At 40.5% G+C, this 23,401-nt stretch overlaps 3 protein-coding genes and 1 long non-coding RNA gene across 4 annotated transcripts; 3 read left to right on the forward strand and 1 right to left on the reverse strand.

The window, feature by feature from the left end:
- Positions 1–400: 400 nt before the first annotated feature.
- Positions 401–1,115, reverse strand: LOC122132849. The gene is made up of 2 exons (XR_006152347.1): positions 1,078–1,115; positions 401–484 (listed from the first exon to the last, which is right to left on the reverse strand). It is a non-coding gene; the product is annotated as an uncharacterized LOC122132849 (long non-coding RNA).
- Positions 1,116–12,750: 11,635 nt separating this feature from the next.
- Positions 12,751–14,272, forward strand: LOC116220317. The gene is made up of 2 exons (XM_031566553.2): positions 12,751–13,439; positions 13,637–14,272. Exons 1-2 carry the CDS (start codon positions 12,764–12,766, stop codon positions 13,795–13,797), a joined length of 837 nt encoding a protein of 278 aa, XP_031422413.2. The 5' UTR covers positions 12,751–12,763; the 3' UTR covers positions 13,798–14,272.
- A 967-nt stretch (positions 14,273–15,239) lies between these two features.
- Positions 15,240–19,202, forward strand: LOC105889848 (transcription factor PU.1). Its single transcript, XM_042707668.1, has 6 exons — positions 15,240–16,301; positions 16,604–16,639; positions 16,932–17,097; positions 17,478–17,605; positions 17,933–18,080; positions 18,482–19,202. The coding sequence occupies exons 2-6, from the start codon at positions 16,619–16,621 to the stop codon at positions 18,796–18,798; spliced, it is 780 nt and encodes a 259-aa protein (XP_042563602.1). The 5' UTR covers positions 15,240–16,301; positions 16,604–16,618; the 3' UTR covers positions 18,799–19,202.
- A 491-nt stretch (positions 19,203–19,693) lies between these two features.
- Positions 19,694–22,818, forward strand: LOC105889847 (adenosine receptor A1-like). Its single transcript, XM_012815777.2, has 4 exons — positions 19,694–19,720; positions 20,247–20,315; positions 21,087–21,424; positions 22,128–22,818. The coding sequence occupies exons 1-4, from the start codon at positions 19,694–19,696 to the stop codon at positions 22,816–22,818; spliced, it is 1,125 nt and encodes a 374-aa protein (XP_012671231.2).
- The last annotated feature ends 583 nt before the right edge of the window (positions 22,819–23,401 follow it).

Here is a 23,401-nt window from a genome sequence, read left to right on the forward strand (position 1 = left end):
TTGCCATCAGAGATCAAATCATTGGATCCAATGGTCAGACATATGTGTATGTGGTTCGAGTCTTAACATTGTTTCTTTAAACAATGGGCATCTAAGCTCAAATTCAAGTACATTTGTCTTGATTCTGACTTTGACAAAGCAGTTTTGTACTTGCCAGTGGTGATGAAACTAGTTCCAAGCACTAACTTGCTCAGAACCAATAATAAAATCTCAGTAACAGGTTATAGTACCTTAGGCAATTTATCTTGAAATCAGTAAAGCTTTTCAAGAACATTTGCCTAGATACCGTAAGAATAATTTTCTCAATATCTAGGACAATTTGCTTAAATATAGCGATTTTTTTTGCTCAGAACCAGTAATAAAATCTCAGTAACAAGTTATAGTACCTTATTAAGATTTGTTTGACAAGATATTTCTTCCTACCGGGTAAGAGCATTTGACTTCAAAACTCTCCAAAACAAATGGCAATATCCTCAACAGATGACTGTTTTAGGGATGGAGCTGTGGCGCAAGCGGCAGCAACCCTGCACCATGAATGGGCAAGATGGGAACACAAGTAGGAGTTCAGGTTCGAGTCTGACTTGCGGTCATTTCTCAATCCCTCCCTCCAGCTCGCTTCCTGTCTCTACCTACTGTCCTATCTGAGTAAAGGCAAAAAAGCCGAAAAAATAAAGCTTGAAAAATAATAATAAAAAATAAAAAAACAGAACTAAATTTAAGCAAATTGTCCTAGATATTGAGAAAATAATTCTTACCGTATCTAGGCAAATGTACTTGTTTTTAGGGTAGCTTTACTGATTTCAAGATAAATTGCCTAACATATAGCCTTATTTCAAGATGATGGTGCTAGCATTTGCTGAATAAAAGCACATTTTCCAAAATATTGAGAACATTATTCTTAAATATTTTGACAAATGTACTTGTTTTTAGTCTGGCCACACTAGTTTTAAGATATATTTGGGTTCTTTGAGGCTAGATATTTTTACTTGTTTTACAAACTCTTGGTAAGTCAAATCTTCCTGTTCTGTTGGCAGATAATTTTGCTTATTTTAAGTGATATATGCCCCATTTTTTTACTTTCTTTTCTTGTTTTTAAAGGCTGATTTTTTGCAGTGTAGGAAGAAATATCTTGTCAAACAAAAAACAAGTATATATTGCCTTGATTTAAGATATTTCATCTTACTAAGATGGTGTATCTTAATAAGGTACTATAACTTGTTACTGGTTCTGAGCAAAAAAAATCGCTATATTTAAGCAAATTGTCCTAGATATTGAGAAAATAATTCTTACGGTATCTAGGCAAATGTTCTTGTTATTAGTGTAGCTTTACTGATTTCAAGATGAATTGCCTAACACATTATCTACATTTCGAGAAAATAATTCTGACATTTTTTTGTATTTAGGCAAATGTACTTGTTTTTAGAGTAGCTTTACTGATTGCAAGATAAATTACCTAGCATATAGCCTCATTTCAAGATGATGGAACTATCAATTTGCTGAATATAAGCAAATTTTTCTACATTTCGGGAAAATAATTCTTACGGGTTTTTTTTATTGAGGCAAATGTACTTGTTTTTAGAGTAGCTTTACTCATTTCAAGATAAATAGCCTGGCATTTAGACTCATTTCAAGATGATAGTGCTAGCATTTGCTGAATTTAAGTACATTTTCCTACATATTGAGAAAATAATTCTCAAATCTTTTGGGTAAATAGGCAAATGTACTTGTTTTAGTGTAGTTGTACTGATTTCAAGATAAATTGCCTAGCATATAGCCTTATTTCAAGATGATGGTGCTAGCATTTGCTGAATTTAAGCACATTTTCCTTCATATTGAGAAAATAATTCTCAAATCTTTTTGGTACATGGGCAAATGTACTTGTTTTAGTGTAGTTGTACTGATTTCAAGATAAATTGCCTAGCATATAGCCTCATTCCAAGATGATGGGGCTATCATTTGCTGAATATAAGCACATTTTTCTATATATTGAGAAAATAATTCTGACATTCTTTTGTATTCGGGCATATGTGCTTGTTTTTAGTGTAGTTGTACTGATCTCAAGATAAATTACCTAGCATGTAGACTCATTCTAAAATGATGGTGCTAACATTTGCTGAATATAAGCAATTTTTTCTATATATTGAGAAAATAATTCTGAAAGTTTTTTGTATTCGGGCATATGTGCTTGTTTTTAGGATAGTTGTACTGATTTCAAGATAAATTGCCTATCATGTAGACTCATTTGAAGATGATGGTGCTAGCATTTGCTGAATATAAGCACCTTTTTCTAAATATTGAGAAAATAATTCTTAATTTGTTTTGTATTTAGGTAAATGAACTTGTTTTTAGTATAGCTTTACTGATTTCAAGATAAATTGCCTAGCATATAGCCTTATTTCAAGATGATGGTGCTAGCATTTGCTGAATTTAAGCACATTTTCCTACATATTGAGAAAATAATTCTCAAATCTTTTGGGTACATAGGCAAATGTACTTGTTTTAGTGTAGTTGTACTGATTTCAAGATAAATTGCCTAGCATATAGCCTCATTCCAAGATGATGGGGCTATCATTTGCTGAATATAAGCACATTTTTCTATATATTGAGAAAATAATTGTGACATTCTTTTGTATTCGGGCATATGTGCTTGTTTTTAGTGTAGTTGTACTGATCTCAAGATAAATTGCCTAGCATGTAGACTCATTCTAAAATGATGGTGCTAACATTTGCTGAATATAAGCAATTTTTTCTATATATTGGGAAAATAATTCTGAAAGTTTTTTGTATTCGGCATATGTGCTTGTTTTTAGTGTAGTTGTACTGATTTCAAGATAAATTGCCTATCATGTAGACTCATTTGAAGATGATGGTGCTAGCATTTGCTGAATATAAGCACCTTTTTCTACATATTGAGAAAATAATTCTTAAATCTTTTGGGTATATAGGCAAATGTACTTGTTTTAGTGTAGCTGTACTGATTTCAAGCTAAATTGCCTAGCATATAGCTTCATTTCAAGATGATGGGCCTAGCATTTGCTGAATATAACTACATTTTTCTACATTTTGAGAAAATAATTCTTACATTTCTTTGTATTTAGGCAAATATACTTGTTATTAATGTTGCTTTACAGATTTCAAGATAAATTTCCTGGCATGTAGACTCATTTCAAGATGATAGTGCTAGCATTTGCTGAATTTAAGCACATATTCCTACTTATTGAGAAAATAATTCTTAAATCTTTTGGGTATATAGGCAAATGTACTAGTTTTTAGTGTAGATGTACTGATTTCAAGATAAATTGCCTAGCATATAGCCTCATTTCAAGATGATGGTGCTAGCATTTGCTGAATATAATTACATTTTTCTACATTTTGAGTAAATAATTCTTACATTTTTTTTGTATTTAGGCAAATGTACTAGTTTTTAGTGTAGATGTACTGATTTCAAGATAAATTGCCTAGCATGTAGACTCATTCTAAAATGATGGTGCTAACATTTGCTGAATATAAGCAATTTTTTCTATATATTGAGAAAATAATTCTGAAAGTTTTTTGTATTCGGGCATATGTGCTTGTTTTTAGGATAGTTGTACTGATTTCAAGATAAATTGCCTATCATGTAGACTCATTTGAAGATGATGGTGCTAGCATTTGCTGAATATAAGCACCTTTTTCTAAATATTGAGAAAATAATTCTTAATTTGTTTTGTATTTAGGTAAATGAACTTGTTTTTAGTATAGCTTTACTGATTTCAAGATAAATTGCCTAGCATATAGCCTTATTTCAAGATGATGGTGCTAGCATTTGCTGAATTTAAGCACATTTTCCTACATATTGAGAAAATAATTCTCAAATCTTTTGGGTACATAGGCAAATGTACTTGTTTTAGTGTAGTTGTACTGATTTCAAGATAAATTGCCTAGCATATAGCCTCATTCCAAGATGATGGGGCTATCATTTGCTGAATATAAGCACATTTTTCTATATATTGAGAAAATAATTGTGACATTCTTTTGTATTCGGGCATATGTGCTTGTTTTTAGTGTAGTTGTACTGATCTCAAGATAAATTGCCTAGCATGTAGACTCATTCTAAAATGATGGTGCTAACATTTGCTGAATATAAGCAATTTTTTCTATATATTGGGAAAATAATTCTGAAAGTTTTTTGTATTCGGCATATGTGCTTGTTTTTAGTGTAGTTGTACTGATTTCAAGATAAATTGCCTATCATGTAGACTCATTTGAAGATGATGGTGCTAGCATTTGCTGAATATAAGCACCTTTTTCTACATATTGAGAAAATAATTCTTAAATCTTTTGGGTATATAGGCAAATGTACTTGTTTTAGTGTAGCTGTACTGATTTCAAGCTAAATTGCCTAGCATATAGCTTCATTTCAAGATGATGGGCCTAGCATTTGCTGAATATAACTACATTTTTCTACATTTTGAGAAAATAATTCTTACATTTCTTTGTATTTAGGCAAATATACTTGTTATTAATGTTGCTTTACAGATTTCAAGATAAATTTCCTGGCATGTAGACTCATTTCAAGATGATAGTGCTAGCATTTGCTGAATTTAAGCACATATTCCTACTTATTGAGAAAATAATTCTTAAATCTTTTGGGTATATAGGCAAATGTACTAGTTTTTAGTGTAGATGTACTGATTTCAAGATAAATTGCCTAGCATATAGCCTCATTTCAAGATGATGGTGCTAGCATTTGCTGAATATAATTACATTTTTCTACATTTTGAGTAAATAATTCTTACATTTTTTTTGTATTTAGGCAAATATACTTGTTATTAATGTTGCTTTACAGATTTCAAGATAAATAGCCTGGTATTTAGACTCATTTCAAGATGATAGTGCTAGCATTTGCTGAATTTAAGCACATATTCCTACTTATTGAGAAAATAATTCTTAAATCTTTTGGGTATATAGGCAAATGTACTTGTTTTTAGTGTAGTTGTACTGATTTCAAGATAAATGACCTAGCATATAGCCTCATTTCAAGATGATGGTGCTAGCATTTGCTGAATATAAGCACGTTTTCCTCATTCACTTTAACCTGCTGATGATAAAGTCTGTTCTTAAAGCAAAAGTTTGACTTTGTTTAATACTGTCTTTGCACTGTATAGTATTTTGTCTACAGGAATACATAATTGCTGTGCTGTGCTGTAAAAAAATGTTTTATAGATCAGAAGGACAAGATGCTTGAAATAAGAAATTCTGACTTTGACAAAGCAGTTTTGTACTTATAATGCCTTATACTTATGGCAATTCTAGTTTCAAGCATTAACGTGCTCAGAACCAGTAATAAAATCTCAGTAACAAGTAATAAAACCTTATTAAGATAATTAAGGACTGAAACACTTGAAGCAAGTGAAATGCTCTAACATAAAAAATGCCTGGTAAGAAGAAATATCTTGTCAGACAAAAACAAGCATATATTGCCTTGATTGAAGATATTTCATCTTACTAAGATTTCACTTTTTGCAGTGTAGTCAGCTTAATTTGTCCCTGCTGTTCATCAGCTTCATGATGTCCACCATTCTGTGCCAGTGTGCCATGTCCTCCTTCAGCTGTAGCAGCCAGCAGGTCTTTGGTGCTCAACCCGCTACTGGACTTTAACTGACTGACTTGAGCTACTTCTTAACATGTTCAATGTATGGCCCCTGTACTTCATCCAGGCATTTCCTCCTTACCTGGTGGATCCTCAAGCCTTTCGGTGAATTATAGTATATTCTGTGGGATCAAAATCCTCTGTCCGCTTCACAGAATAGAAAAATACTCCAAAATATCAGGCATCATATTACAGGCTGAGCAGTCATTAGTAACTACAGTATAGTTCCTGTGTAGCTGTAATCACCTGTCTGGAGCACCTAGTATAGTTGTAAATATACAGTTAATACTAATGACAGATACATAATTCATGAATGTATTTAAATGAAGAACAGACATTTTCAATTTTCACGTCTTTCCTATAAGACAAAACTTGCTGTCATTGCACTAGTTACAGGTTTATTGTAAAGAGACAATCACTCAACATTTGTCCTCAGCAAACCACTCCCAGTGTATGACCAAATGAACAGTCCTTTCACTTACGGCAAAATGGCCTAACTGTAAGAGTTTGGGTGAGCTTCCAGATGATTAACAGCAGTAGTATGGGTTTGCGGTTAGAATTTCATCATCATTACAAAATGCGGTAAGTGCAAATATAAGCCCTCAGAATGGCTTTGGTTTCTATGTTGATCCACACATTCATACAGACTGTACGAGGCATTGTGTTGTGGTTGGGATGGGAAAGCCCCCTATCCATTCCTTATGTTTGCCTGATTTGCTTATGACTGCCTTCAGTTAGGCTTTCTCTTCAAACCGTAAACCCTCACACCTGGACATGACAGTGGCTGCAGTAATTCTTGGAAATGTGTGGCACTATGCATTATCAGCTAGCAATAACCACAGATTAGGCAAATACATATGTGGTCATATCATGGCCATACCGCAACCTATCATGACATTTACCTCACAATTCAAATCTTCATAATAAACACAGAACAAAGGGATGGCATAATACATGTCAGAGGTAAAGACCCTGTTTAAAAAGCATGTTCTAAAAAGATACAATTTTCACTATGTAGCAGGAGAGAGACATGACTGTCTCTTTTACTGTTCCTGAATCACACAGTATAAAGTAATACATATAATCCACATACACAAACCATAAAATCCTTCTGAGTTATATGTTTGTCCCATGGAAGAGTGCAAGTTTTCTCGTGCTTGCTGAGCAGACAGACCAATGATTCATTGTTTATTTGTTTCCCCTTTACCAAGCCTCTGAAGCCTTTCCCATGTAGATATTGCCAACAGTCAGAAAATACAGTTCATAACAGAAGAGCAACCAAAACAGAATTCGTTTTTTAAAAAGGTGTAGATATGGTGTTGCTCCTTCAGACAGTAAGACATCACCTCACATATCTGTGCCGGTAAATCAAAATAGTTAGACTTAAAGGCAAGAAAATTAGAGCATCTGCATGCTCATCAAATAAAATGCTACATTAATATATAAATAACACTTATCTCACTATACGTCCACCACTTGTTTATTTAAGACAAGGAAGCAGCACTAGCAAGCTTTGTCTGTTGACCATTCACCTGAACCTGATTAAGATCATCAGTGGAAAATGAAAGTAAATGACAAAGGGGATCTTTTTGTGTTCTTACGTATGTAAGGTATGCTTAGCATTGTTATTTTAGCCTTACACCCACACAAGCCAAGGGATATTTTGGGTTACACGTAAGCCATCAGTACAAGTGAACATGTTTGGCTTCAGATGTAGGGCTGAAAGTACTTGATGTGTGAACTGTAAGCCACACATTTGTGTGCGTGTGTGCGTGTGTGTGTGTGTGTGTGTGTGTGTGTGTGTGTGTGTGTGCATGTGAGCGAGAGAGTATGTGATTTGTTCTTCTTCCATATGTCTACTATAAAGCAGCTTGTGTGAATTTATGCGTTATTGTTATATACTTCTATTTATCACAAACATGTATTTTAGGGTCAGTAAATGGATCATGATTCCCGCTAGGCACTGTGAGGAGATGCATTGCTGATGAAAATTATGACAGTTTGTTCAGAGCCTTTCCCGAACATCTATGTGAACATTTACCAGTTCTTTAAATCTCTTCTTTTATTACCTGGGGCAGGTGCATTCAATCCAACTGCCAGGAATTCTGTCAACCTCAATGCTCAATACTGTGGGGGTTTCCCAAACTAGTTTGTCAGGTCTATTTCAGAAAGTCTCTGCCAAGCATTGCATTACAGTCCCTTTGAAGACTAATGCACCAACAATAACAACTGCTTAAAATAATATTTCATCTGCTACCTTTAACCAGAAAGGTGTAATTCTAGATGTAAATCTTGTGGGGGGTCAAATAGTGTGTTTGCCCCTGTTTACAGCTTTCTTTTATGTCTCTGAGGGCAAGTATGCGTATTTGAACAAAGGGTAATGTCTGCACCTGTCTGTGGTGAATTGTCTTTCAGAGATTAAAATAGTTATGTCACTACTAGGCACTACCCGTTGACTAGGGATATTCGAGATCTGTCATCTGCCGTTTATTTTTCAGCCTCCTGAACTAGGTACTCATCAGATAGGGTGAAAAGGATAGCCTGAGAAAATGAACATTTGATCGACATACATTTATATGACCTAACCTGGTGGAAGATATTCAGTGACAAAGATGAACAGCACATTGGTACTCGGTGAACACATACAACTAGGAGAAGGGTTAGAGTTAGAGTTAAAGTTCAGTCGTACAGTTCAGGGTACTTGTGCTACTTATGAAAGTGCTGTAATACACTAATCATTAGTGTGTTTACAGTTTCAACCACTTTACATAGATTTATTTGAAGTGTTGTTTCTATTCAGAAGGCACAGAAATCAGACATTGCGATAAGGTGTGAGGGACTAACAATCCACGTGTATGCTCTCAGTCAGGCATGACACTACACTATGTGCATGTCGAACGAAAAACATGACGTGTACAGGACAGACAAAGGAAATTCACAGAATATTTTTCACAGAACAACTTTTTATGACTTCCCCTTGGCCTGCCCCACTTTCCTTTAAACATCTGTTTCCATTCTGCAACATGCCACACACATAGTAGTAAAAAAAAAACTTTCCCTGTTACACACTGTAATCTACATAACAATGTGTACTTTTGTGGGAATGTTTGCAACTTGGTGATCATATGGAGAGATGAGAGTTTTGAATATATACTCTGTTTATCTGCATTCCTGTATATGTGTCAGTATGATCTCAAATGTACACCTCAAAGGTACAAAACAACATCACCTGTCCTCCACCACTGTGGGAAATCATAACTCTGGAGCAAAGTCAATCTCAGTTATTCCCACCGCAGTATTCCATCATCCAGATATCTTCCCATGGGAGAGTAGTGCAGAGGGATTTCAGACTGTCCTGCCGTGTTTGCATGACAAACAGCTGTTACTGACATTGATAAGACGAGGTGGCTCGGAGCCTTGGAGAGGTGAGCAGCCTGACGAGGGTTCATAAAAGCACCATATTCCAGATGGTAGCCATTATCAGTCCCAGTAGCGCAAATGGCTACTCAAACATATTGTCCCAGCTGCCACTCATGTTTGAGGGAATAACTGCACCGATAATTACAATCAGCCACCACAGACCCCAACTCCAGCCTCTCCTGTGGTCCAGCCTGGTTTTTTCTTTAGTTACGTCCCATGGAATCATCAGGCTGTTGAGTAAACAGAGTTTCCCTCCATTTTTCACATGTGTTTTCCCTCCATTTGGAGGATCTCATGGATCATTCAATTATTAACAAGAAGACCTCTGACTCACAGCATGATGATGATGATGATGATAGTGATGGTGGTGGTGGTAAAGAGGATGATATTATTATTATTGTTGGTGTTGGTGGTGGTATTATGATTATTATTCATTGACTGGCCACAGTCAGTTTGTGATGCTTGTCGTGATGATGTTTGTCATGAATACCAAAAGTCCATATAAACATCAATGTTTCAATGAAGTGGTTACCAAAGGGAGGGAGGTTGTCAATTAATACGTGGAATAAATGTTGGTGACAATCAATAATAATAACTAACTACGTAGTACACATAAGAGGGATGCCAAATGTTTCCTCACAGAAACTCTGACCGACACAAAACCAACGTCTGAGTGCAAAAAATGGGTGTGTCATGGAATACCTCCTTTACACATGTGTCTTGACACCATGCCGCAAGCAAGACCCCTTGTTGGGAACTTTCTACTCAGAGAGCCACGATGACACAGAAGCTGATTTCCCGAGGCCTGCTGGGAAACTTGTGGGCTGTTTCGCTGGAAGTCTGCTGTGTAAAACTATCTTTGGGACACTGTAAATTAAATCCTAACTGACACAAAATTAAATGTGGCTAAGGCTACCTTTGTGCAATCAAAGGAATAAATAACCTTCTTCTGACACACTGCAGTATGGTTATAATGCTGTCAGGAAATGATGTCAAGGTCACAACAGGGTTATATATTGGGCATGATCCTTGTTATTATTGTTGACACTGTTGTTTAACAGTAACTATAGATATAAATATATTTCTTTAACCCTCCTATTATGTTTGGGGTCAATTTGACCCTTTTCAATGTTTAACGTCTCTAAATAAATGATTTGCATAGTTTTTTTTGCTTCATATTTAATGACTTTTCCTAATCTAATGGGGAGAACTGGGTAAACACAAAATTAACATGATGATATGTTTTCAATGTCCTGTACACATGCTTTATGCATAGGTGTTGTTTGGGGTCAATTTGACCCCAGGCTGTTTTAATTGTATAAAATATATAAGAAATATAAACATTTTTTATCACATTGTTACTATTCTTGATTACAGAAATAGTTTTCTATTCCATATGTTATAGATAACAACAATATGTACTTAGAAATAATATGAAGCCATAAAACACCAGAAGGATATCTCTTTCCAATTTTAAGTCAATCAGTGAGATTTGATGGTGATCTGCATATTTCTCCATAGTAGCGTAACATGTATTCTGGATGTATAAGGGGGGTGGGTGGGGGTATTGTTTTATTTTTAAGGGCTATTTAGGTAGTCAACAAACAAACCTAAAGTACCTGACACATAAACTTGGGTAAAAAATATTATAATCATTTTTTGGAGGTTTAAATTGCTGGGGTCAAATTGACCCCAAGCATAATAGATGTGGGTAAAATTTGAACATAATAGGAGGGTTAAGTAGTGCAGTTATTATTGCTATAAAACCAGGGCGAACTCGCATAGAAAAGAGGAAGATTAGCTGGAAAGAATTGTGGGCTAAGGATGCTGACCGCATTCAATTCATTGTTGGAGTCACCTCAGTCGGTGGATGGGTGAAGACGAAAGCTGCAAGTTGTGTATGGAAGTTGGATCATTAAAACATATTGTATCTGGTTGTAAAACTAGCATGACCCAGGGTCCCTACATATGGAGACATAGTTAGGTTTCAAAATCATTTGCATGTTTCTACCACTGTTGAGCCTTCATTGCCTAGGTTGGGTATGAGTCCTTGCATGTGTCAGTGAGAGGTTTGGCCGCAGTGGTAACTCCTGAGCCAATAGCACATTGAATTTAACATCTTTTCCTGTGTAGAAAGAAATATTATTAACCATTGAGTCTGAGGTTATATGTTGAGGACTAGTGTGACAGCCCAGTAGTTTGGTGGTTTTACAATCCTTTCACCTTTGTTATGTGCACGGCTCAATGCATGAAACATAAAGGGGAGGCTACGCAGAAGAAAAACAGGCCACTACATTGTTATTTGTCAGAAAAGGGTGAAGTGAAATCTTTACATGTAAGCCTGAACAGGCCACAACAAAGGGATGTGAAGGAATTGGATTAATGAACTGCCATCACAGAATAAGCACAATAGCCAAAGCCAAGGTCACACCACCACATTTGACTTGGTTTGATCTTGAGCTGAGTAATATGTATCCTATCACTCCGACTTCCAGCTGGTAAATCATTGATGAGTGTGTGCCTTTGCCCTCTCTCAGCAGCAAAAGATCAAGACTCAAGACTCAAGATAGTCAAGATTCTTTTCGTTTGTGGTACCGTAATACTTCTACGAATCCGTTAAACGTGGTCACGCAGTTGCCTCGACGGACTCGTTTCCATTTATGGTTCTCCGAAGGTTGTGGTTGTTGCAAAGCAAAAAAAAAATTAAAAGAGGACCAAACGGACCAGAACTCCGGCGGACCAAACTCCGTACATGGTCGTATATTTAGTTTGTTCGACTTTTTTTTGTTACCAAGAAATAGACACTGTGCAATGTAAAAACCCCGTTATTGTAACTGAAAAATATGTCTGAGGGGATTTGCGAGGTGTCTGAGCCAGCTATCTAATGTTGGCATACTACTACCCACAAGGTAAAAAGCGATGTATTAACGGATTGACGGAGACGGATAGTTAAAAAAATTGGGAGGTGCACGTCAGGCCACGGAGAGGTGCTTGGAGAGGGTTTGCAACGTCGGAGAGGGCTTGATTGCCATGACAACATATGGAATGTTTATTTGAATTCTGAAATGAAGTAAAATCTTCAGTGAATTCCAAAGATCTGCTCAGTCTATTTTGAGATTTCAAAGAGGACAGTTATACAAAATGAAGCTCTGTGGTCTTTTAAGATGCTGCCTAACGGTGCCCAACGAGGATTCTGTGGAGGTGGGCAATGCCAGTGCAGAGCCTGTGGAGAAAGAGGCTCCCCTCACGGCAAGGCCCATGTCTCGCCCGAGACTGGACTGGCACAAGACCCTGCAGCCTGGGAGATATGAGGATCTAACCCCAGTGGAGAGAGACCAGTTGGAGGAGGAGAGGAGGAGGAGGCTGCTTGGTTGGCTTAACCAAAGAGAGGCTGCTAAAGAGAAGGCTAATGCTAGCAGGGATGCTAGTCCAGAAGTTGTGTTGGATTCTGTGGAGATGGGCAATGCCAGTGCAGTGCCTGTGGAGAAAGAGGCTCCCCTCACGGCAAGGCCCATGTCTCGTCCGAGACTGGACTGGCACAAGACCCTGCAGCCTGGGAGATATGAGGATCTAACCCCAGTGGAGAGAGACCAGTTGGAGGAGGAGAGGAGGAGGAGGCTGCTTGGTTGGCTTAACCAAAGAGAGGCTGCTAAAGAGAAGGCTAATGCTAGCAGGGATGCTAGTCCAGAAGTTGTGTTGGATTCTGTGGAGATGGGCAATGCCAGTGCAGTGCCTGTGGAGAAAGAGGCTCCCCTCACGGCAAGGCCCATGTCTCGTCCGAGACTGGACTGGCACAAGACCCTGCAGCCTGGGAGATATGAGGATCTAACCCCAGTGGAGAGAAACCAGCTGGAGGAGGAGAGGAGGAGGAGGCTGCTTGGTTGGCTTAACCGAAGAGAGGCTGCTAAAGAGAAGGCTAATGCTAGCAGGGATGCTAGTCCAGAAGTTGTGTTGGATTCTGTGGAGATGGGCAATGCCAGTGCAGAGCCTGAGGAGAAAGAGGCTCCCCTCACGGCAAGGCCCATGTCTAGTCAGAGACTGGACCAGAATAACTACCATCCAAGAGTGCACAGGGGTGACCAGCAGACCCTGCAGCCTGGGAGGTGCGATGATCTAACCCCAGCAGAGAGAGACCAGCTGGAGGAGGAGAAAAGGAAGTGGCTGCTTGGCTGGTTTAAACGGAGGGAGGCTGCGAAGGAGAAGGCTCAAACTGTAACCAGTATCAGTGAGCCTGAGAAGGCGGTGGAGAAAGAGGCTCTGGAGACAGTGCCGGAGAAACAACGAGAGGCAGATGAGGGAGAAAATGAGGCAAAGATGAACAGTGATTCCGCAGGGGAAACCCCTTGTGGGATAACGGGTGATGTGTCTGCCCATCTGAACTTGTCATGTAAGTATCCCTTCATCAAACATCAACCTCCCTCATCTCTATTCATTCTCTAACTTCAGAAGTGTCTTTCTTCTTACATATTGAACGTTGAACATGTTGACATTTTTTTAGACAGCTGTATATCCTACAAGAGTTGAAGTGGACACCAGCATCTTTATGTTGTAAAACTTGAATCATTATCTCATCTCTCTCCATAGACCCAACCCTGCAATGTGCTGAGAACAGGAGCTCTCAGCTGGCCGAGTGGGACGGGAGCAGTTCGTCTCAGCAGCTTGGTGATATAGACAGAGAGAGGTCCATGTCTCGTCCAAGACTGGAGTGGCAAAAATACCAACCAAGACTGCGCAGGGATGTGTAGTGGACCCCGCAGTCTGGGCGGTGTGATGCTCTAACCCCAGCAGAGAGAGACCAGCTGGAGGAGGAGAGGAGGAAGAGGCTCCCTGGCTGGTTTAAGCGAAGGGAGGGCGCAACCCTCTACCTCACTGCCTTGAATGCAGCCACGCAGGCTGCAGAGAGTTGCGGTAAGAACGACAGCCAAAGAGGAAAGAGGATCCTACGACAGTGAGGGGGAGTCAATGCACCTCCAGTTATTGGATCTCCAGTGGCCAGAACAGGGCGAGAATGGGTGCAAAATGTGAAGAGCACTTCTACAAAAATAAATGAATCAATAATTATAAAAATCTATTACATCACATTAATATATTTCCATTGATTAATAATAAATGTATTATATTTAATGTAATAGGCATCTTGGTTGTTCTTCTCTTATCTCATAATCACATGGATCACAGAAATAAAATATTGCATTTGGTGTTAGAGACCAAGAAATCACATTCTGTATATGATGAATGGTTGTATCCTCACTTACCCTTCAAACAAGAGTTTTTACTGACATTTGTAATCCTCTCCAAAGTCTATATCATCTATACTTACAGACATGATTCCACAACACTGCAATGCTAGTGGATCATTCAAGACAAAAGAGCCCCTCATGGCACGAACCACATGACACGATCGAGCCCTATGGCACCTTTTCGCCCTAATATTGGTCATGACCTATGCCAGTCCTGTGTGTGTGTGTGTGTGTGTGTGTGTGTGTGTGTGTGTGTGTGTGTGTGTGTGTGTGTGTGTGTGTGTGTGTGTGTGTGTGTGTGTGTGTGTGTGTGTGTGTGTGTGTGTGTGTGTGTGTGTGTGTGAAAGACTGTGTGTAATATAGGCCATGTTCTGTGTGTGTGTGTGTACATTAGGGGTGGGAATGTCTACAAAGGCGACGATACATTACTATCACGAATATAACCATATTATTGTGATTTTTTCCCATTATATGATTTATCAAGTATCGCAATACGATTCTGTGATGCATTGTGATTTATTTCTGACATATATTACATTTCCTACACTGGGAATATCTGCAGCCATCTTGGTGCTGTAAATATATTCTGGAATCAGACTTCCTTTCCAATTTCTGCTGTGACGCAGAAGAACGAGATCTTATGTCATCTCGTGGACGTCAGAAGCTGTGTTATCAGAGTACACAAATGTCCCAAAATAAAATTAAAATCATAATAATAAATAAATAATTATAGCAATACTTCATGCCTCTGTATCAAGACAACATTGTGCTGAAAAATATCCCGATACTGCACTGAATCGATATTTTCTCCCACCTCAAATGTGTATTTGTCTGTTTGTGTATGAGTGCATGTGTATGAGCATTGCAAAGAAAACATGTGACAAAGCATGTTTGTTGCTGTGTGTGTGTGTGTGTGTGTGTGTGTGTGTGTGTGTGTGTGAGAGAGAGAGAGAGAGAGAGAGAGAGAGAGAGAGAGAGCGAGAGAGAGAGAGAGAGAGAGTTAGTGTTCTTATGTTTCCATCAACTCCACTTCCCCATGCACTACAAGGCAAACGGCACCATGGTAGGTAGGTTGACTCATGTGCGCTTTAAGGCATGTGTGTATGTGTGTGTGTGTCTGTGTGCATGTGTGTGTGCATGTTTTTGTTTGTATGTGTATGTTGACTTACATTATGCTACATTAGGTAATGCAGTTGTTTTTGTGTGTATATGTTTGTGTGTTTTTTGTGTATATGCTGTTGTGTTTGTGTGTGTGTGTGTGTGTGTGTGTGTGTGTGTGTGTGTGTGTGTGTGTGTGTGTGCGTGTCTCACATGTTTGTCTTTCATTAGAAGTTATTTGATTTGCATTAACCAACATAGCCTGCTGTTATCCTATAATTATGGGACCTGGCCTTATTATTTATTAAAATATTACAGTAATTGCATCGACAGGGAAAATGTATGAAATGCATTAGCCACACACTATTGTGCTGTAATCATACATAGCTGCTGAGAGAAAAGACAACAAATAAATAACAATTGAGAACACAAGCGAGCACAAGAGAGATAGAGATAAAAAGAAAGAAAGAGAGAGAGAAAGAGAAAAAACAAAAACCCCCTTCCAGGAAAATATTAAGGAGAGGGCAATGGGAGTGGCAGACAGGTCACGTCACATCACACCCCACCGTTAAATCCATCTGATGGCTTGATTGTGAGAAAAGTTTGCATAAAGATGATAAGGGGTTGGCAATGGCCACTGGGGAATCCAGAGGTTTGGTGGGAAAAATAGAAAGAGAGAGAGGATGATAAAGAGAGATAGAGAGAGAGGGAGGGAGGGAGGGAGGAGGAGGAGAGATAAATGGTCCAGGTAGGTAGTATATAAGGCAATGCACAGTAACAGTTGTGTACTTTAGGTAAGCTGCAGACCCACCCCCTGCTCTGGCTCTTTCGAACGTTTGTCTGACGAAAGGATTTTAGACTCTGCTTCACTTCCCTGTGCAGACACCACTTCACCGCAGCCACAGAGAGAGGTAATGCCATGGCTTTTTCTAACTATCACTGACAATAGCAGTAATGTTTAGGCATTTTTGTTATTACATTTGGTGAACGAGTTGTTATGTTCCATCACTTCGTCACGTTGTTTTTTTGGTTATTGTCATGTTTGTATTCTTCTGAATTGTATTCACTCTTAGCTAAATTGCATTCCGATTCAAGATCAGATTGTTAGACAACATTCCATTGAACATGTCTGACTTGAGATCAGGTTTTGCTTTTATTTCACATCACTGCTGATATATGTAAAAATGTAAACATTTTTCTTTTTTTCTTTTAGATTGGCTTTTCAAATATGTTGGCGACACTAGAAACTGTAAGTGATTTCATTTTGCTATGTAATGACGAGAAATAAGAATAAAGTTTCAAGTGATCCTTCACTTAGTACAGATATTAACCACATATGATTTCCATTTCAAGCAAGATCAGTTCAAATTAGTTCAGCTTGCCAAAATATTTAACCTGTAAAGCCAAGTGCAATTTAAATAACTGACCACTATGGGCTGGCACATAATGTACTGAACAAGTGATAACTGTGCTGATTGGGCTGGCGTTCACACTGCTTTTGTTCCATGATACCAACTGTCTGCCTACTATGTGTCTCGCAGAGCCAATACATCCATGACTATGGGCCTCAGGAGCTGTCCTCCTCCCCTAAGGGAGTGGAGGTGGACCTGGATGTGATTGAGGAGTACCTCCAGGAGCACTCGATGGAGATCTTACCCGGCGCATGCGTGCACAGGAGCAGTGAGGAGGCACATCATCGCGTTGGAGGTAAGACAGCAGTTCCCATCGGTCTTCTGTCGTAAAACACTGCACCTGGTGCATGCACACTGTTGGAAAACAAAACCAATCATTTAATGTGGCCTCAAAGAAATCTCAGTTCATAATCGATCATTATTTTAGGAGTGGAAATATTGAAAGAAAATAAGATAAGAAGTCAGCATGAATCAGAACGTTTATCTGAAATGTTAATGATTTGAGCTCAGAGAAATGTAGAAAGCAAAAACGGTAGCCTACATATCTATGGTGCGGACTAAATCAAACATAAAGGTAAACTTTCACGCACCTTCCTTTTTTTGTGTGTGTATATGTTAAACAGCATGGTGTTTGCAGTATGCAAAATAATGCTAATCTAGCATGTGTTTGTTTAGAGAACAGCTGGGTTGCACACTGTGCATATGAGTGGCATTATGGCATCCCTCCCAGAACAGAGGAAGACTGTTATGAAGAGCAAGCCCCACAACACACCTGGTACTCCCACCCCAGCACAAGTGAATGGGTAACTGTCAACACTCTGACTCATCTGTGGATTAGTTTGGTCACCTACTATGGGACTATTTCCCCATTTTTTAGGATCTATCTAATCAAAACCTTTCCTCAACTGTACCAGGGTCAATCAATATTATAATATACAGTACAAGTATACATTTTATAAGTATGTGTGCTTCCTAGGAATTCGATTATATTGGTCAGTGTCACTGTAGCACATTATTTACCACATTTGTTATAGGAACATTAACTTCAGTGATCTATGAACCTGATAGTGTACATCTTGAAAGCTTGATTATGTACCCCTTTGGAAAATGCATGTTATTATTTGTCGTAGGGGCAATGCCAGTTTGTAGTGGCTGCCTGCAGTGACTCCGACTCTCAGTCGAGCAACTCTGGCTATCTTGAGTGCCCCCCATCAACCCCGTCTGATAACATCATGGTGCGCAAAGACAGCGACCCCCTGCCCCTGGCTTCCCTATCAGGTATGGGCGGCCCATCTCGCTTCTTCAACCTCTAAATTTCAAAATGCAGTGGAAGTACCTATATGAGCTTTTATTAACAGATAGTTGTAGTCTGTGTTTTCTGCAAGACGTCAAGACATCTAGACCATGTGATTCAAATTGTTAATGCCCTTCAACATACTCTGACACAAAAAAATGTAACACAACTGTAACATATCCATCATCCTGGCACATGTAAATTAATCTTTACATTAGCCCAACACATCAAATCTTTTCTGTAACCGTAAACCTGTTGCAGCAAAATAACCAGAAAGCCCTGTACTTTCCTCATGTCGTACCCATAGCTGTAACTCTAAACTCAGCATCTCGCCCTTCTATTGGTGATTTTCTCACAGTTGTCTATTGTGTCTCCGCTCTGTTAGGCAAGAGGAAGGAGCGCCTGTTCCAGTTCCTGTACGAGATGCTGGAGACTCCTGAGATGCAGAGCTGCATCTGGTGGGTTCAGTCGGCCAACGGCACCTTCCAGTTCTCCTCCCAAAACAAGGAGAGGCTGGCACAGATGTGGGGGCGCCGCAAAGGGAACCGTAAGACCATGACCTACCAGAAAATGGCGCGGGCCTTACGCAACTACTCCCGCACTGGCGAAATCAACAAGGTGAAGCGCAAACTAACCTATCAGTTCACCGAGGATACACTCAAAGGCCTTCAGCGAGATGTTCAGTCCGTTATGAGCAGTTAGTGTCACCCACGCAGGCCTAGAGGATGTACATAAATACTGAGTATTTGTAAAGATAAATTGGTTCAGGAACCTGATTGTTTATTACTACAGATGCATCTTTGTAATTTAAGATGATTATTCTGATGGAAGTGTGTTTGTGTTTGATTCGAAATGTCTGGATGATAAATGGGGTCGTTTTCATGAACGGCCCGCATTCATTTATGAAATTGGTGGAAAATCACTGGGGGTCCATTGGCTTGTGAATTTGTAAATCTGAGGATTGTTGACAAACACTGTGCTACTTTATAAGTAGCTTTTACCTTGTTACTTTACATATTTGTAAATATGTCTGTTTGTACCGTTTTTTTTATTATTTTTGACCACCTTATCCTGAAATCAAGTAAAATCGGAGCACCTTTTGTTGATATGGACTTTTGGGGCATTTGTAAACTTCCTTGTACTGTGGCTGCTTGTATTGTTTGACAAAGACATACACAGGCCAAAAGAGTAAGGTTCCACAGAAGCTTCAACAACTGACAGACACTCACACCTGACATCCCAAGTAAACAAAACATGTCATTGGCCACCATCTTTCTCACTATATCATTCTGCCTTGCAGTGTTTTTCCCTCTCTCTATTTCCGTGTCCCACATCATGACCCAGGGCCACCCTCCAAGGCAGATCTGATAATCCACACAAAAGTTCAATGCCAGAACCTGTTGTCTCCAACCTCTTTCATCTGCCTGCCTGTATTATAATTATTAATATCATAATTCACAAAACCCCTATCTACTCAGCCACGCTCCCCACCCCTTTCCACAGATGCATGGCCATATGCAAAGCAAGGGTACACTGGAAAACCGCCACTGCAACAGAACTGTTAATGATTCACTGGAGAGACACATGGCATGAACGAATGGTTCACAGACGGGTGGAGGCGTACGTGAGATTGACAGATAAAAACCACAATGTTCTGTTAAAAGATGAGTGCCTAGAGCAGGGTTTGTGTGTGCACTGTCTGATATCATTACAGGTTGATTTCAATTTGGTTGTGTGTGTGTGTGTGTGTATGTGTGTGTGTGAGTGTGTGTGTGTGTGTGTGTGTGTGTGTGTGTGTGTGTGTGTGTGTGTGTGTGTGTGTGTGTGTGTGTGTGTGTGTGTGTGTGTGTGTGTCTGTGTGTGTGTGTGTGTAAAACATATAAAACATGCCTATTGACTATTTCTATTGTAAGCATCCAAGGGCGTAGCTAGAAATTAGCCCCTTGACAAATCTCCTTCTCTATTGACTACATTTCTTCAATATATACTTTCTGGGATGTTCTACTGCTCTATCCAGTACTGGGCCCCATACATCTTTCAATACTCCTGCCACTTGCTATAAACCTGCAAGACAACAATATTCAACAAAAACAATACGATCTGCCAAGATCTCTCTGTGTGTATTATCAGACATTTCCCCTTACGCATAGTACAACCGCATCTTAAACAGCCACAAGGTGGCACCAGAGATTCACTTCGGAGAAGTGACCAGTGCGAAGGTGGGAAGAGTGTTGCCTATGCTCTGTGGTTAACATATCACATCTGGTACTTACAGCCATCCTTAAGAGCTCCATCTGAGGACAAAAAGAGTAACAATGCTAACACAATGAGCACAAATCATTAAGTAGCTCCAATGTCCACAGTGAATCGCCCACACACACAGAGGAGGCTGATGCAGCACAGATGTGAGGGGTACGTGTGTGAGAGCGTTATTATGTGTAGTGGAGTTCATCCGAACGAGAGCCGAACTCCCAGAGAGTTATGGTATTAGGTGGCCCTCGGGGTGCAAGTGTCTGTGATTGCATGAATGGTTTGTATGTGTGTGTGTGTGCGCCCCGTACGGGTGTGTGTCTATGTGTGTTTGTTTTAGGGTGTGTGTTTGTGTATGTGTGCATGTGTGTCTGTGTTTCTGTGTGTGTTATGGGGAGCGTGTGTCTCTTTGTGTGTTTCTTTGTGTTTCTGTGTGTTGGTATGTGTGCTTCGGGGTGTGTGAGTGTGTATATGTCCATGTGTGTGTGTGTGTGTGTGTGTGTCGATGCGTCTCTCAATGTGTTTCTGTTCGTGTGTTTTGTGCGTTTTGGGGTGTGGAGGGGTATGCATGACAACAAAACTTAGTGCTTCCCACACAAACTATGAACACTGACCTTAAGTCAAAAACCCTCCCTCCAGGAAATAAAAGGGAGTTCATACTAAAGGGAGCTCTATTTTTCTTTCTTTCTCTTTCTCTGTTGGTCTTTCTCTCCTCTCGACTCTCACTTTGGCTGCCTCAGTCTCTCTGTCTCTCCATGGCCTGGATGGTGTACCTGACACTGGAGATCCTGGTTGCCGTGGCCTGTTGCCTGGGGAATGTGATGGTGGTGTGGGCCGTGCAGATGAGGCGGTCGCTCAGGCAGCCCACCTTCTGTTTCGTGGTGTCGCTGGCCGTGGCCGACTTCCTGGTGGGGACCGTGGCGGTGCCCCTGGCGGTGCTGGTGGACGGCTGGGTGCGGACGTCCTTCCACGCGTGTCTGGCGGTCAGTTGCGTGGTGCTGGTGCTCACCCAGGCCTCGGTGCTCTCTCTGCTGGCCATCGCTGTGGACCGCTACCTGCGGGTCAGGATCCCCCTCAGGTGAGTGTCTGATGGGAGAGGGTCATCGCACCGAGAGCAAACTGTGAAGAGCTAAGCTGATTACATGAATACTGATGCTAACTGGAACTGTCATTTAAAGATGGAATTTGATTAAATATAGACTAATTCTGTGTGCTGATTGTAAAGGTAACACATGTTTATAGAAATAAAATAAAAACCTTAATCCAGTTACCTATCCTCAGCCTAAATATGTTGAATTCAAAGGACATATGTATACGTATATTATGTGTTACAGTAACACTGATTATGTCAGAAAATGTCATGAGTTTAATTCCATACATACCCTCAGTGTATGTGTAAGAGGTAATGTGTAAATATAGCACTGCTGTTTATATCTCTCTCATATCAGGATTTGTAATATAAGGTTCTATAGGTTCAGTGCGTCGCAGGAACATTCCATGCTATATGTGTTTCTCACTGATATATTTAGCTTTCCCACAGTTTGAGTGATAATTTGTGTGGCAGGAAAGCATAAAATTGCAGTGTCACATACATCAGGGTTTGTTGACACCAGTAAAAGACTTCCTTACAGGCTCTTTTAAAATGGCCTCAGCTGTCCCCCATGGCTTGTAATAGGCCTTTTTCCCACATTTTAGAAATGTGTGACCACAATGGCCCTGGAAAATCAGTTACAAATGTGAAAAACACCCTCCTCCTCTTCCTCCTCCTCCCCCCGTGGCAGATACAAGAGCATGGCCACTCAGCGCCGCTCCTGGGCTGCAGTGGCCCTCTGCTGGCTCGTCTCCTGTCTGCTCGGCTTCCCGCCTCTCTTTGGCTGGCACAACGGAAGCCCTGGCGCCCCGTCCGCCTCTGCCAACTCAACCGTCATCGAGTGCACCTTCCTGGCCGTGGTCTCCCTGCCCTACATGGTCTACTTCAACTACTTTGGCTGCATCCTGCTGCCCCTGCTGGCCATGACACTGCTCTATGCCCTGGTCTTCCGCAACCTCCGCGTGCGTCTGCGGAGGGAGTCCGCGAGCGGGGAGCCTGCCTCCAGGGCCTTCTACGAGCGGGAGCGCAGGCTGGCCAGCTCCTTGGCGCTGGTGCTGGCGATCTTCGCGGTGTGCTGGATGCCGCTGCACGTCATGAACTGCGTGCTGCTCTTCTCCCGGGGGCCCGGGGCCGTCTCCCAGGGGGCCTTCTACGCCGGCATCCTCCTGTCGCATGCCAACTCTGCCGTCAACCCTGTGGTGTACGCGCTGCGCATCCAGAAGATCCGCGAGGCCTACACAGAGATCTGGAGCCGCTGCTTTCTGTGCCGCCATAAAAGGCAGAGGCGAAGGGACTCGTACGTCTGGCAGGGCGGCCTAGCGGGCAGCCACGAGACCGGGAGCAGTCCTGTGTCTCTGTCAGCTCAGGCCGTGAGACCGTGAGCAGTCCTGTGTCTCTGTCAGCTCAGGCCGTGAGACTGTGAGTTTTGTTTACGGGACAGTTCAGTGCAGTTTAAGACTTGCTTCAACAGACTGGGAGAGAGCTATTACCTGCACGGCATATGGGTAAAGAACGCAATAACAGAATGATACCCACACATGAAAGAATTGTGTAAATTGTATCTCTGTGCTTCAAGGCACTTCAGGCTTTGCTGCCTTATTTCCTGAGGAACAGCATCCCACACAAACAGTTACATCTGGAAACATGCAGTGGCCATTCTCTCTCCCTTACTGCCTTTGGCTATCACACATCTATACAGTGTCCTGTTAAACAAAAGGTCCCTTTGGGGAATCCCCGATTTCAAAATTGGGTAATGGAAAAAAAAAGTGGGGCCCCTTGTTCATAACGTCTGCCACTGAATCTCCATTGCTCAGTATTGGATTGTTCTAGTAACCTCTTCCTGCAAAGCTTGCAGAAACTTTTAAATAAAAGGTAATATAAGTCCTTCCCTCATGGGGGTGCTCCATACTAAGACAATCATCTTTTATCAAGTACAGTAGAATTGTGTGTGTATGTGTGTGTGTG

The sequence above is a fragment of the Clupea harengus genome, chromosome 4 (assembly GCF_900700415.2).
Source record: "Clupea harengus chromosome 4, Ch_v2.0.2, whole genome shotgun sequence".
Classification (NCBI taxonomy): Eukaryota; Metazoa; Chordata; class Actinopteri; order Clupeiformes; family Clupeidae; genus Clupea; species Clupea harengus.

Bases quoted from the DNA above. Each gene is read 5' to 3' on its own strand.
- LOC116220317 (XM_031566553.2), top strand. From the start codon at position 12,764: ATGGGCAATGCCAGTGCAGTGCCTGTGGAGAAAGAGGCTCCCCTCACG. The intron at 13,440-13,636 runs GTAAGTATCCCT...CTCTCTCCATAG, and splicing joins TGCCCATCTGAACTTGTCAT to ACCCAACCCTGCAATGTGCT.
- LOC105889848 (XM_042707668.1), top strand. From the start codon at position 16,619: ATGTTGGCGACACTAGAAACT. The intron at 17,606-17,932 runs GTAACTGTCAAC...TATTTGTCGTAG, and splicing joins ACCCCAGCACAAGTGAATGG to GGGCAATGCCAGTTTGTAGT. The intron at 18,081-18,481 runs GTATGGGCGGCC...CCGCTCTGTTAG, and splicing joins GCCCCTGGCTTCCCTATCAG to GCAAGAGGAAGGAGCGCCTG.
- LOC105889847 (XM_012815777.2), top strand. From the start codon at position 19,694: ATGGTTCACAGACGGGTGGAGGCGTAC. The intron at 19,721-20,246 runs GTGAGATTGACA...CCTTACGCATAG, and splicing joins ACAGACGGGTGGAGGCGTAC to TACAACCGCATCTTAAACAG. The intron at 21,425-22,127 runs GTGAGTGTCTGA...CCCCCGTGGCAG, and splicing joins CGGGTCAGGATCCCCCTCAG to ATACAAGAGCATGGCCACTC.